The 14,469-nt window shown below is 47.3% G+C and overlaps 1 protein-coding gene across 1 annotated transcript in view; it reads right to left on the reverse strand.

The window, feature by feature from the left end:
- Positions 1 to 2,622: 2,622 nt before the first annotated feature.
- PFDN4 (prefoldin subunit 4) overlaps positions 2,623 to 14,469 on the reverse strand; it is a 12,492-nt gene continuing 645 nt past the window's right edge. Inside the window, exons 2-4 of the mRNA XM_040248102.1 lie at positions 5,769 to 5,876; positions 4,580 to 4,720; positions 2,623 to 3,010 (exon numbers count right to left, since the gene is read on the reverse strand). Coding sequence (XP_040104036.1) covers positions 2,879 to 3,010; positions 4,580 to 4,720; positions 5,769 to 5,876 — 381 coding nt within the window. The 3' untranslated portion in view covers positions 2,623 to 2,878. The remainder of the gene's footprint in view (positions 3,011 to 4,579; positions 4,721 to 5,768; positions 5,877 to 14,469) is intronic.

Genomic DNA, 14,469 nt, shown 5'->3' on the forward strand with positions numbered 1-14,469 from the left:
AACCTAGATAGCATATTCAAAAGCAGAGACATTACTTTGCCAACTAAGGTCCATCTAGTCAAGGCTATGGTTTTTCCTGTGGTCATGTATGGATGTGAGAGTTGGACTGTGAAGAAGGCTGAGCGCTGAAGAATTGATGCTTTTGAACTGTGGTGTTGGAGAAGACTCTTGAGAGTCCCCTGGACTGCAAGAAGATCCAACCAGTCCATTCTGAAGGAGATCAGCCCTGGGATTTCTTTGGAAGGAATGATGCTAAAGCTGAAACTCCAGTACTTTGGCCACCTCATGTGAAGAGTTGACTCACTGGAAAAGACTCTGATGCTGGGAGGGATTGGGGGCAGGAGGAAAAGGGGACGACCGAGGATGAGATGGCTGGATGGCATCACCGACTCGATGGACCTGAGTTTGAGTGAACTCCGGGAGATGGTGATGGACAGGGAGGCCTGGCGCGCTGTGATTCATGGGGTCGCAAAGAGTCGGACACGACTGAGCGACTGAACTGAACGGAACTGAAAGTGGAGGGAGGGCTCAGCGTGAGATGCAGTGAGTTCTGTCTGCAGCCTTCACCCAACCCAGTGAGGTTACTAATAAAAATGAGAAGGCTGAGGGACACTTCAGAAATGAACTTTAAAAAGGAGTCAAACATTCCTGATGTCCTTTGTAAATTTACTTCTCAGGTGAACTTTGAAGACAAGGTAGAAAGTCAGCCATCATGTGTCCCTCTTCCTCCCCACCATGCAATCTTTGTTTTCCCGTGTTAGGCTTATTTGCTAATGCGCTGACTAAATTCTCAATCCTGGCCGGTTACACGATTCCGTTTCCCCGCACATCAGTCAGCTGAGCCTTCGCTGTTAAAACTTCTAAACAGTTCAGTTTCAGTCAGCCTCTGCTAGGTCTTCCAACTGGCCCTCCAGACCCATCCATCCATCTCCCCATGGGCGCTGGAACAGACTGCCTTCTATGGACCAGCTCTGGATTCCGGCTGCCAATGGTGGGTACCCGCTGGGCTCTGGAGAGAGAGTGAGGTCAGTGACCAGTCCACACTCCATCACTGCAGGGATGTCCCGGGCCAGCTGCGCCTCTCGTCAAACGAAGGCAGCCCTGCCGCGGGTCCAAGTGAAGGCGGTGGCTGCTCCTCCCCCGACACCCCTGGGGACACCACACTCCTGGTGTTTACCCTCCAGCTTTGGAACCAGGCTCAAAGTTTCTCCAACGTTCCTCATTTGAGGGAGAATGAGTGTTGGTTGCTCAGTCGTGTCTGACCCTTGCGACCCCACTGACTGTAGCCCACCAGGCTTCTCTGTTCCTGGGATTTCCCAGGCAAGAATACTGGAGTGGGTTGCCATTTCTTTCTTCAGGGGATCTTCCCAACCTGGGGACTGAACCCAGGTCTCCTGCACTGCAGGCAAATTCTTCACCATCTGAGCCACAAGGGAAACTCTAACTTCAGGGTGTTATCTATTTCCTGGTACACTTCTGAGTCTCACAATTGCAACCAAGTGCACAGAAGGAAAAAATATCCTTGTGACAGTCATTTTCTAGGATTTGAATATACTATTTGAGAAAATTTGCAGCAACTTAAAAGTAAGCCTTTAGGTCATGAAGAACTTGAGAATTATATACTCTACCTTTGGGCTTCTTTGATGGCTCAAACAATAAAGAGTCTGCCTGCAGGGCAGGAGACCCACATTTAATCTTTAGGTCAGGAAGACACCCTGGAGAAGAGAACGGCTACCCGTCCAGTACTCTTGCCTGGAGAATTCCAGGGACAGAGGAGTCTGGCAGGCTCTAGTCCCTGAGGTTGCGAAGAGTGACTGAGTCTCTCTCTCACACACACACACACATACACACTCTCTCTCTCTCTCTCCCCCTACTTTTAAGGCTGAACTGTTTCTAAACATTTAACCAAAAAATACATATTCAGTGTTTAGCCTTGAGAATTAAAAAATGACATTCCCTCTAAAACTCCGGACAGTTGATCTTGGACATCTGCTCATGTTTGCATTATGAGGCCTCCATTGGTGTTCTGGCATATCAGTGCCATCTGCTGGGAAGTTAGTATAATTAAGTCTTCTAAATCCCAAAAGGGTTATCTTCTGGGGGAGGGCAGTAGGGAGTAAATGTACTCTTTCAGGAAAAAAGCCTTATTTTTAAATACATAGCTGCTTAACTTCCACATCATTATCAATATAAACCACAATTAGAAAGCACTAAAATAAAGTCTAAAACGTAATTAAAAAAAAAAAAAAGAACCTAAACTCTCTTTCTACTGGTTCATCTCGGTTGTTCTGCTCTATGTATGAAGCTCAACATGCCTCAACTTGTTTCTGCGTCATCTGGACTCTTAAACCAATATATGTAAGAAATGTATATACTAAGATGTAATATATACTGCACATATTTAAATAAAGCATACACATATGTTTTAGTACATGACAAAGTGTCAGCTGGGAAGTGAGTAAAAAGAGACAGATGTACCATGGGATGAAAGCAGTGGCTTCATCCTCTCAAAGCGGCGGCTGAAACAGACACAGATACACACCGTGATACGAGTGACCGTCAGAATCTTCTTGTGAGTAAAAATGGCACAAAGATTCTAAATGACAAATAGAAACGTGAAAGTCTGCTTAACTGATTTTAATAACATGACACAAAGCCCCTACACTTGATATAATTGTTCTGCAAAATACATAGATGAATACTGTCTTCTTTTAAAAATATAAAATAAATAAGCAAGACGTGAAAATAGGCAAGTTTCCATTAAATAAATGAAAATTTTAAAAAAAGTTTTGCTTTCCATTTCATTTGAAGAAGGGAAATTATCATTTTAAACAATATTCAAGTTTATTAAACAAATTAAAAAAAATTTATAAAATGTTTAACTTTCATCAGCTTCAAGGTTTATGTTACTCCCAAATTTTGCATATAACTGAACTTTCAAATCTGCTAACACCCGCTGAATTGATTCCACTCTGGATTCTAAGGCGTCAATTTCTTCTTGCAAATTTTTCTGCAAAAAAAAAAAAAAATTAGTTTAAATTGATTCTATTCAATTGGATGATTTCTGAGCATCTGGGATAAAGTAACATCTGGGAAGAATTTTAGGTCAAACGCATCCTAAACTTGGACATGCAGCTAAATGATACTGATGATTAAATCTAAACCAGAAGTCTGGTTGTGGGCATGGTCTGTATTTGCTTATTACAGAATAAGTCAGGCTTTCCTCAGTTCTGGCTGATTTGAAAGAACAGAGTAAAATAAGATGACTGATCATATCCCCATAAAGAAAGAATGGTCTATAAATATTGTAGGTAAACAGTTTACCATGGGCCTGCCTTCTGACACAGCCTCTTTCAACTTCACAAAAACAACTACGGAGCTAGAGGAAAGGACAAAAATCCACATCCCACTGATAATTACGAGTAACAACTCGTCAGAATCCGGCAAGTTCCCTAACTACGAGGCCCCTGGAATCAGACTCTGGAAGAGCTATAACGAGAGTCTCATTTGTGACGGGGAGCTCTGCCACACAAAAGGCACAGATGTCAGCAATCCCTTCCTGGCCAGGGTCAAAAGGGTTTTTCCTAAATATGACAAAGAAAAAAATGGAATCACACAAAGAATACACATACCCGTTAACATCTGGAAGAAAAGAAGAATGTCTAGTATCAGCATTGTTAACATGTTAGAAATCTGGCCAGTGGTTCTCAAAGCAGGGCCCCCAGGTCACCTGGACACTCGTTAGGTCACCGGGGTGCCACTCCAGGCCTCGCAAATAAGGAATTCTTGGCGCTGGACTCAATAATCTGAATTTGTAACAAGCCCAAATATTGTCAATGAATCCATACTCTGACCCAGTAATTACACTTCTCTGATTATTTCCTTAAAGAAACTTCCTAAAGGTGAACATAGATTTGGTAAGAATGTTCACCACAATATTCCTACAGAAAAACAGTGAAAACAAATTACTCTAAGGAGAGGACAGTGAGCTGAATCAAAGTCCTCTAACACGACATCAAACGGTCATCAAAAGTGATGCTTTTAACACACATGTGGCCCCGACAGGCTCCCGGGGAAGACCTACTGGATAAATTAACAGAGTGGAACAATAAAATACTCCTACTAGGATGTTAACTGACCAAAATGTGAAGCAAAAATACACAGAGGAAGAGAGTATAAGAGAGATGCATGCAACCGTCTGTCGTGGGTGAGTAGCTCTGGGTGGTGGGATTACGAGCGAGCGTCTTTTCCTGTGGTCTGATATTCTGTACTTTCTGAAAACTATTAATTTAGGCCACAGCTCCTTTGTCACTCTGAGTGAGCCCCATAACCTCTCTAAGACTCTATTCTTCTTCAACTCTAAATTGGGATTCCCACAAATATGCCACAGAGTCATCCTTGAGATTAAACAAAATCATGTTTACCAGCATTCAGAGAAGGCCTCAGACATTGGAAGGATCCATGAAGTGTTAGCTAGCATCCCTTATTTTCCCTACACCTATAATTACACACTTTCTAATGACATAAAACCCTAATTTAAGAGTTAAACTTCACCCTCCAGGGAGAGATTTCAACATACCTTGGCTTCTTCTAACATTTCTTGTGTTTCTTCTTGAGAATGACTAATGAAGACATCGCCAATCTGATAAGGTATCATTAAGCAGTCCTCATCTGCAAGCATGATGTCCTCACAGGCATCTTCTAAATTCTGGAGTTGTTTCTGTATATCAGAAGTGAACAGCAATGAAAAATGCATTCAAAATTCTCTAACAGAGGGTAAAACACACTTGTCATTTGGGATACTCACGCTCTAAGAGACCCTTTCACAAAGGAATTATCACACTAAAATAAGAGTGTCTCACGATTTTTGGACGGCATTTCTCACAGAAGCACACAGGAGCACACAAACACACTGCTCTCTGGAGATTGCTCCACGGCCCCTCGAGCGCACCATGGGGTCTCCACCACCATGGGGTCTCCACGGCCCCTCGAGGGCACCATGGGGGTCTCCATGGCCCCTCAAGGGCACCATGGGGGTCTCCACGGCCCCTCGAGGGCACCATGGGGTCTCCAAAGCCCCTCGAGCGCACCATGGGGTCTCCATGGCCCCTCGAGCGCACCATGGGGGAATCCACGGCCCCTCAAGCACACCATGGGGTCTCCACCACCATGGGGTCTCCACGCCCCCTCGAGCGCACCATGGGGGAATCCACGCCACTCGGAAGGCCTCCTACTTTGCTTCTCACCGTGGGAATTCTGCCTTCCAATAGCAGACTAAAAACACGAATACAAACTTGCCTTTCTCAGCTCTGTTTGATGCAAGCAAATGATGACATAAATTCCCCTAATCAAAGACACTTGACCTGGCCTTCAGCCCAGGTGAGCTGCCATGAGAAGCGGGCTCTGACATGCAGGCCAGGGGTGGGCAGCGGCCCAGAGTCCCAAGGACGTCGGGGCAGAGTGCCCCCTGAGGAGGGCGCAGCCGGCTCTGCATCAGCAGGGAAGCAACAGCCCCATCACCCGCCCAGGCCTCCGCGCGAGGCTCTGGGACCTCCTCCTCGACCCTCAGCCAGAAGGCACGCCCATCAACAATCGGCCCGCGCCCACCTCCCTCAACTAACACCTTCCTTCTAAAACTAACTGCAGTGCATTACGTGACTCACAATGCGAGCCCAAGACCGCTACAATCACACACGACTGAACTTAGTTATGAAAAGCTACAGCAGGAAGAGCTTCCATGGTCCTTAAATAAGATCCAGTTTCAATACCTTTTTTCCTTCTATTTCTTCCTTCAGCTCTGTGATTCTACTTGTATTCCGTGCAAATTTGTTTATCTTTTGTTGATCCTCAAAAGTGACATTGACATCTTCTGCAGCCTGAGAAAACATTGAAATGTTTTGTAGAATTAATCTGAATGGAGAGATCAGAGGTTAGCTTTTAGCACAATTCTGAAACGTCTCGATAAACTGCTTGTCTTTGGAGTCCAGGACTACAACAGGTAGAGGCTGTCACAGACTCGGACCTGACCAAGCTGCAGTGCCACAAGCTTAGGATTCTTCATGAGGCCCAGACCCTCTCCTGATATGCTATGGAATGTCTAATCCGCAAAAACATTTCAAATATAAACAACAATTGAGAATAAATCCTGGATCAAGCCAGTCAACTTTTGGCCTGGAGCAAAATTTCTCAAGCTGGAACATTCTTTCATCAAGATAATCCAGGGAGCAAACGTGATGTGCTAGCTGATTTTGGTAAATGCCTCAGACTAGTTTATTCTCTAAGAGTTAAAACTTGCTCAAGCTTATTGAGGCTATTGGAAGTCTGACCGTTTCCATAATTTTTTAGAATCGATTTTTAATTGGATGATACTTGCTTTACGTTGGCCACCTGATGCAAAGAGCTGACTCAATGGAAAAGACCCTGATGCTGGGAAAGATTGAGGGCAAGAGGAGGGGACAGCAGAAGATGAGATGGTTCCAACAATCTCAATGGACAGGAGTCTGAGCAAATACCGGGAGACAGTGAAGGACAGGGAAGCCTGGCGTGCTGCAGGCCTGGGGCGGCAGAGTCAGGCACAGTTTAGCGGCTGAACAACAGCTGCCTTACGTGGTTGTGCTGCTTTCTGCTGTACAACGTGAATCAGCCACAAGAATGCCGATGCCGCCTCCCCGTGACCCTTCCTCCCACCCCGCCGGGCTGTCACAGAGCACCAGGCAGAGCTCACTCACTTAATTTTCAATCCGACTGATACACTGGCATGAGGGTCACTATGCATTTCAGTGACTACAGTCCACACACACACAGTAAAAGCTCACGTTTGCTTTAATGTAGCACTTAGGTGTCTTCACTATGAATAAGGTATTGCTGCTGCTGCTAAGTCACTTCAGTCATGACCGACTCTGTGCGACCCCCCAGACGGCAGCCCACCAGGCTCCCCCGTCCCTGGGATTCTCCAGGCAAGAACACTGGAGTGGGTTGCCATTGCCTTCTCCAATGCAGGAAAGTGAAAAGTGAAAGTGAAGTTGTGAAGTTGCTCAGTCATGTCCGACTCTTAGTGAGGAACTGCAGCCTACCAGGCTCCTCCATACGTGGGATTTTCCAGGCAAGAGCACTGGAGTGGGGTGCCATTGCCTTCTCTGTGAATAAGGTGTAATTCACTGTAAAATGAAAAAACTTGAATGCCGAGTTCCAAAGTACAGCAAAGAAAGATAAGAAAGCCTTCCTCAGTGATCAATGCAAAGAAATAGAGGAAAACAATAGAATGGGAAAAACTAGAGATCTCTTCAAGAAAATCAGAGATACCAAGGGAACATTTCATGCAAAGATGGGCTCGATAAAGGACAGAAATGGTATGGACCTAACAGAAGCAGAAGATATTAAGAAGAGATGGCAAGAAGACACAGAAGAACTGTACAGAAAGATCTTCATGACCCAGATAATCACAATGGTAGGATCACTCATCTAGAGCCAGACATCCTGGAATGTGAAGTCAAGTGGGCCTTAGAAAGCATCACTGTGAACAAAGCTAGTGGAGGTGATGGAATTCCAGTTGAGCTGTTTCAGATCCTGAAAGATGATGCTGTAAAAGTGCTGCACTCAATATGCCAGCAAATTTGGAAAACTCAGCAGTGGCCACAGGACTGGAAAAGGTCAGTTTTCATTCCAATCCCAAAGAAAGGCAATGCCAAAGAATGCTCAAACTACTGCACAATTGCACTCATCTCACACGCTAGTAAAGTAATGCTCAAAATTCTTCAAGCCAGGCTTCAGCAATACGTGAACCGTGAACTTCCTGATGTTCAAGCTGGTTTTAGAAAAGGCAGAGGAACCAGAGATCAAATTGCCACCATCTGCTGGATCATGGAAAAAGCAAGAGAGTTCCAGAAGAACATCTATTTCTGCTTTACTGACTATGCCAAAGCCTTTGACTGTGTGGATCACAACAAACTCTGGAAATTTCTTCAAGAGATGGGAATACCAGACCACCTTACCTGCTTCCTGAGACGTCTGTATGCAGGTCAAGAAACAACAGTTAGAACTGGACATGGAACAACAAACTGGTTCCAAATAGGAAAAGGAGTACGTCAAAGCTGTATATCGTCACCCGGCTTATGTAACTTATAGACACAGTACGTCCTCTGAAATGCCGGGCTGGAGGAAGCACAAGCTGGAATCAAGACTGTTGGGAGAAATAGCAACAACCTCAGATATGCAGATGACACCACCCTTATGGCAGAAAGTGAAGAACTAAAGAGCCTCTTGATGAAAGTGAAAGAGGAGAGTGAAAAAGTTGGCTTAAAGCTCAACATTCAGAAAACAAAGATCATGGCATCTGGTCCCATCACTTCATGGCAAACAGATGGGGAAACAGTGGAAACAGTGACAGACTTTATTCTGGGGCTCCAAAATCACTGCAGATGGTGACTGCCACCATGAAATTAAAAGACGCTTACTCCTTGGAAGCAAAGTTATGAACAAAGGTCAGTCTAGTCAAAGCTATGGTTTTTCCAGTGGTCATGTATGGATGTGAGAGTTGGACTATAAAGAAAGCTGAGTGCCGAAGAATTGATGCTTTTGAACTGTGGTGTTGGAGAAGACTCTGCAGAGTCCCTGGGACTGCAAGGAGATTCAACCAGTCAAAGGAAATCAACTCTGAATATTCACTGGAAGAACTGTTGCTGAAGCTGAAACTCCAATACTTTGGCCACCTGATGCAAAGAACTGACTCACTGGAAAAGACCCTGATGCTGGGAAAGATTGAAGGTGGGAGGAGAAGGGGATGGGATGGCTGAATGGCATCACCAACTCAATGGACATGAGTAAACTCCGGGAGTTGATGATGGACAGGGAGGCCTGGCGTGCTGCAGTCCATGGGGTTGCAAAGAGTCACGACTGAGCGACTGAACTGAACTGATGTGATTCAGGTGGTTAAATCGGTAAATAAAATTAGACAGCTTAATGACAAAGTGTGAAATCATATTAGTAACAGCTAATGTTTACTGGAGAAGGAAATGGCAGCCCACTCCACTATTCTTGCCTGGGAAATCCCATGGACAGAGGAGCCTGGCGAGGCCACGGGGTGGCAGAGTCAGACACGACTGAGTGACTAAGCAGCCGCGTTCCCCGAGCCCTCACTACGTGCCCAGGGCTTTCTGAGCTCTGTATTACTGCTGCCAGTCCTCCAATCAGCCTTAGCAAGCACCATCTTTAGCACCGCTATTCCACAGGAAGTGTGGCACAGAGAGGTTGAGGACTTTGCCCAAAGCCACACAGTGAGCAAGCGGCAGAGCTCGGTGTCAACCCCAGCCTTCTGGCTCCAGAGCCAGAGAGACCCACCAGCGCTCAGAAACTAAAGGCAGAAGTGTGTGTGTGTGAGTGTGTGTTAAACATGCAATCACACATATCCAGAAGGGGCAGGAAGTCCTTGGCTTCAGAGTTTCAAAGGGGGACCATGTTTTGTTTTTTGCTTCCTTCCCCATTTCACTTGTCTTTTTTAAATTTTAATTTTATTAAATAAAAAATGTTTTAATTTTATATTGGAGGATAGTCAAGTGATTAATGAGGGACCACATAATTTTTAAAAATCTGTTAAATGACAGATTTTTATTCCTTAGTTTCCCCTCATTTAAAAGACAGGAACAAGGGCACACGGTTACAATTTAAAGGAGGAAACAGAGCGACTCGGCTTCAACAAGGACTAATGTGGGCTCTGTTTCCAGTGATGGTTCACGATTACCACACCACACCCTACCTTTCCACCTGTCTCTTATGACCAGTGACTTTTATTTCTTTCATTTGACAGGCAACCTGTTGTCTCAAGCAGTAGGGAGCTTAGCGGTCAGAACAAACACACAGACTCCTAGGACTCAGCCCTCCCCTGACCCAGGCTCCCATCGCCCAATAAACATGCATCAGCCTCCTCAGAGACCCAGTAGATATCTTGGAAAAAAGTCCTTTACAATGGGATATACCTATAGCTTTGAATGTTCAACCTGGTGCATAACTTTTATGAATACAGAAGCTGGGCAACACTGAGCTACACAATATAGAAGCTAAAGTGAAGTCCACACACAGATATGTTGGCATTCAAGTCATCTCCCCACACAAGAAGTCTCAACTCCCTACCATATATACAATTAGACAGCCAGAGGGAGTCTGCCGTATGACACAGGGAGCTCACCCCCGGGGCTCTGTGACAACCTGGAGCGGTGGGATGGGATGGGAAGGGGAAGGAGGTTTCAAGCGGGAGGGGACGTGTGTATACCTGTGGGTGATTCATGCTGATGTATTGCAGAAACTATCACAATACTGTAAAGAAACTATCTTCCAATTAAAAATAAATAAATTTAAATTTTAAAAAAAACACACAAGTTTCAACTCTCTGAGCCAACAGGGAACAGAGAATTCTAGACTCCCCGCTCCTGCTGAATGTAAACACTGAGTCTTTAAAAGGGTGGACATGTATTTGCAGATCACCTATCACGGGCAGGCTTTCACAGGCTAATCCCCGGGAAAGCCCACACAGGGTTCGCCTGGAACACAGCTGAGGCTTAACACAGTTTCTGAGGCTGCATCTGAAGCAGGTTCAGTCAGACTCACCGACGAGGGCTTTCTAAAAAGCTGCAGAGTCTGGCCACCCACCTTCTATTTTTCCAAAGCAGGTGGTTCCTGCTGTAGCCTCAGCGAACAGCAGCCCCCAGCACACCAGACCCTAGCATTCACTTCTGTAACGGTGGTTTTCTCCATGGGGCTAAGGGCTGAAGCCAGGGTGTGAGGCCAACAACCCACTGCCTAACCCACGGTGGAAAGAGACAAGTCAGCACCTTCCCTGACTGCAGCTTCTGTTTTCATCTCATGATCTAGAACACTCCTCTGCTGCTGGAGGCCCCATTCTGGCAGGGAGGGAGTGATTCTAAACTGGGAGTGCGGGCTGCGAGAGGCCCATCTACCCCCCGACACTGCGTATGACATGCGGTGTGACGTGGCATTCTTCTGGAAGGGTCTTCGGGGCTTTCATCTGTTCTTACAGGGACCCATGCCCCAAAAGGTCAGGAGAAAAGCCAGATGTAGTTACTACCGTTCACGAAGCCAAAATCACTCAAGGAGGAAGCAGACTTTCCTAGTACTGGAGGCAGCACAGAGTGGTGGGAACAGCAAGAGTGGCTTCAAGTCCAAGCAGACGCAAACCATGGGCGACTTTTTCAGCTCTCTGGAGCCACCTCAGGTTTGTCATCTGTAAAACGGGAAAGCTATTCCCACCTTCCAGAAGTGCTAAAACTGAGCACCTAGCAGAGGGAATGGGGATGGAGTCACCTTTCCATAAATGACAGCTAAGTGATTTTCTGAATAATGTTTGCCAAAAATCATTACAAAGAACAGACCCAGATCTAGAAGGAAATCCTGCTAGGCCTAAGAGAAATGTGACTGCTCAAGATTTCAGGTGAAAATTAAAACCCCCTGCACTAGGACTGCACCCCTGCTGGGAGCATCAGCCTCTCCCGGGGTCCCGGGAGGAAGGGACCCATCCTCAGTCATGCTCGCACTGAGTCTGGGACCTATCACCAGCAGGCTGGACCCACAGCTGGGCCCTTAGGGTTCTAAAAGTCCTATAGGGAAACTCTGGCTAATTTTAATCTGCTTTAATTTTTGTTTATTAAAGGTTACCTACCCAGTTTGTACAATACAAAATTTTGCATTTTTTTCGTCTTTCATATGAACAGTCATTCATTAATTTAGCATTTCCTAAACGCAAGGAGGGCTTCCCTGGAGCCTCAGTGGTAAAGAATCCACCTGCCAGTGCAGGAGACCTGGGTTCCATCCCTGGGTCAGGAAGATCCCCTGGAGTAGGAAATGGCAACCCACTCCGGGATTCTTGCCTGGGAAATCCCACGGACAGAGGCGCCTGGCGGGCTACAGTCCATGGGGTCTCAGAGACGAACGTAACTTAGCAACAGGGTAATATGAGTCCCCTCTCATGAGAACTGGCAAGCTTACATTCTACTGGAGCAACTAGGCGGAAAGTAAGATTTTTTTGCTAGACAGTGGCACGTGTGATAGTGAAAGCGAAGCAGCTGAAGGGGTGGAAGTGTTGCAGGGCTTCTCTGAAATGTCGACGGTGGCTTCTCTGAGGAGGAGACATTTGTCCTCAGGATGTATAAACAAAAATCAGACTGCAGTCCCACCCAAGCCAAGAACCAGGTCTGAGAAAGGAGAACTTTGGCGGTGTTAGATTGAATCACCATCTCAACTTCTCACCATAAATAGTCATGACCCAGTGGGTGTTACAATACTCAGTGTAAAGCACTCCAGACTGCAAGGAGCTCGTCTTAAACTCCGAGGGCTGTCCTACGATACTTTGCTCTCACCCATGGGGCATGCATCTGTCTTCTCTGAGAGTCAGCAGAGAGGAAGATGCACATGTCGCTAACCTGTTAGAAACTGTCCGCAGTGCCAGAAACACCCACAGGAAGATGCTGCACCTGTGAGAGCCTTCCTGAGATAAAGAGCCTTGTGTCTGGGCCGTCACCTTCCCCTCCAAGAGCCCTCTGCCATCACAGTTCAGCCTGCTCCCGCCCAATTCCCTCCCTCCTGGCCATCTTTTCACTGAATGCACCCAGGCCTCGGCAGGAGGCACTCCCAACCTCCTCTTGCCCTCCTCATGGAATCCAACAGACCACATCTTCTCAAGAAAACCTTCTCTGACCTCAAGACAGACCTATTCCAGCCCTCATTTCACAAGCCCCTTTCTTTCATAGTCCTGCTCAGAGTTGCAAATTCAACCGCTTTCTGTGTGACTGCTGATTAACACCTGCCTCTCCCCAAGGGTGTCATTCTACAAAGCTACAGGGAAAAGGAGATAAAAATTTCATTACTAGGCCCTCCCACGTGGCTCATTGGTAAAGAATCCGCCTGCCAATGCAGGAGACACAGGCTCGATCCCTGGTCCAGGAAGATCCCACAGGCCTCAAAGCAACTAAGCCCGTTTGCCACAACCACTGAGCCTGTGCTCTGGAGCCCAGGAGCCAGAACGACTGCGACCAGGTGTCGCACCTGCTGAAGCCCCATTCTAGAGCTCACCTTCCGCAACGAGAAAAAAGCCACGGCAACCAGAAAATCCTGCGCTGCCGTAGAGAGTAGCCCTGTTTTCTGCAACTAGAGAAAAGCTCGCTACGGCAACAAAGCCCCCACAGCCAACTGAAAAAAGAAACTCCATTACTGCTCATCAGCCTTATCTCCATCACCTAAAACAGAAAGCGGACCACTGACCACACTCAGAAAGTCTGTTGAATGAATGAAAGGAAAATGCTGTTCATCAGAACTTCTGCGATCAAGCCCAGGGTTCAAATCATCCTTTGACCATTTCCTCGACATTTGCTTATGTTTTCTGTACTTCAGTTGCTACATCTGTCAAAAGAGGGGAAACCACAACTACTATCTTCCCTGGAGTTCAAGGTCATCCGAGACAGAGGGCTCCGTACAAACAGGAAACAGGCCAGATGAATCTCGTTCAATTTCTCAATCACCAAGGCCCTAAACTCTCCTCTCGCGCCCAGCAAGAATTTGTGGATGACAGACCAGTAGAACGGGCGACTCGTCTTGGTTTGCCTGGAGCTGTCCCGGATTCAGCAACCCCTCCGTCTCGGGCAACCCTGAACGGACCGGTCACCCTACACCGAGAGCAGGTGGCTAAAGGCTGTGAGGCGGTGAGGCCGAAAGCAATCGGAGCACATTACCACGCGGTCTCAGAAGTGGACTGAAGGAAGCAGACAAAACCTACGGAGCCAGTGCCTTCAGCCAGCGGACTCGCATCAGACCCCAGGGAAGTTAAACCCGCGGACTCTGGAGGCTGAACTTCCATGTTTATTTATTTCAACCCTAACTTTGCCTCTGTGGTTCAGGTTCTTCCCTTGCAAAATAAAAATAAACGCAGCATGACCCTGAAAGGAGCAGAAGATTCAAATAACTCGTGGACTGTGCTTAGACCGGCGCACAGCACAGCCTCAGTGCAGCAGACGCTCTCTGCCTTGGCCGTCTCCGTGTCGGGCATCGGTAGACTTACCGAGCGATAAGCCCTGAACAGGCGCTTTGCTTGCTTAGTAAGATAAAAGGTGGGCTTTGGGGAAAGGCAAAATTAACCCTGGGTGTGCCCTCGGGTTCTGCTTATTAGCTGAGTCACCGGGAAGCCGCTCACGGCTCTGTTTCTCCGTCCGTCCCCGGCTAGACTGGAGGGAGCGGAGGGCACATGCGGGCGGCCGGGCCTGCGGGGCGCGGGGCGAGGACGGGCGCCAGGGCTGCGGGCTCCGGCCCTGCGCGCCGACCGGCCCTGGGCTCGGCTCCCCGGGCGACGGCGGCCCCGCGTGAAGCCGCGAGGGCTGGCTGCACGCCGGCCGCAGTTCGGCCCCTCCGGCCACAGCCCGAGGCGGGGCCCCGGCCTCTCCGGGGCCCTCGGCGCCGCCGGGCGGACCCTGC

The sequence above is a fragment of the Oryx dammah genome, unplaced genomic scaffold (assembly GCF_014754425.2).
Source record: "Oryx dammah isolate SB20612 unplaced genomic scaffold, SCBI_Odam_1.1 HiC_scaffold_10, whole genome shotgun sequence".
Lineage (NCBI taxonomy): Eukaryota > Metazoa > Chordata > Mammalia > Artiodactyla > Bovidae > Oryx > Oryx dammah.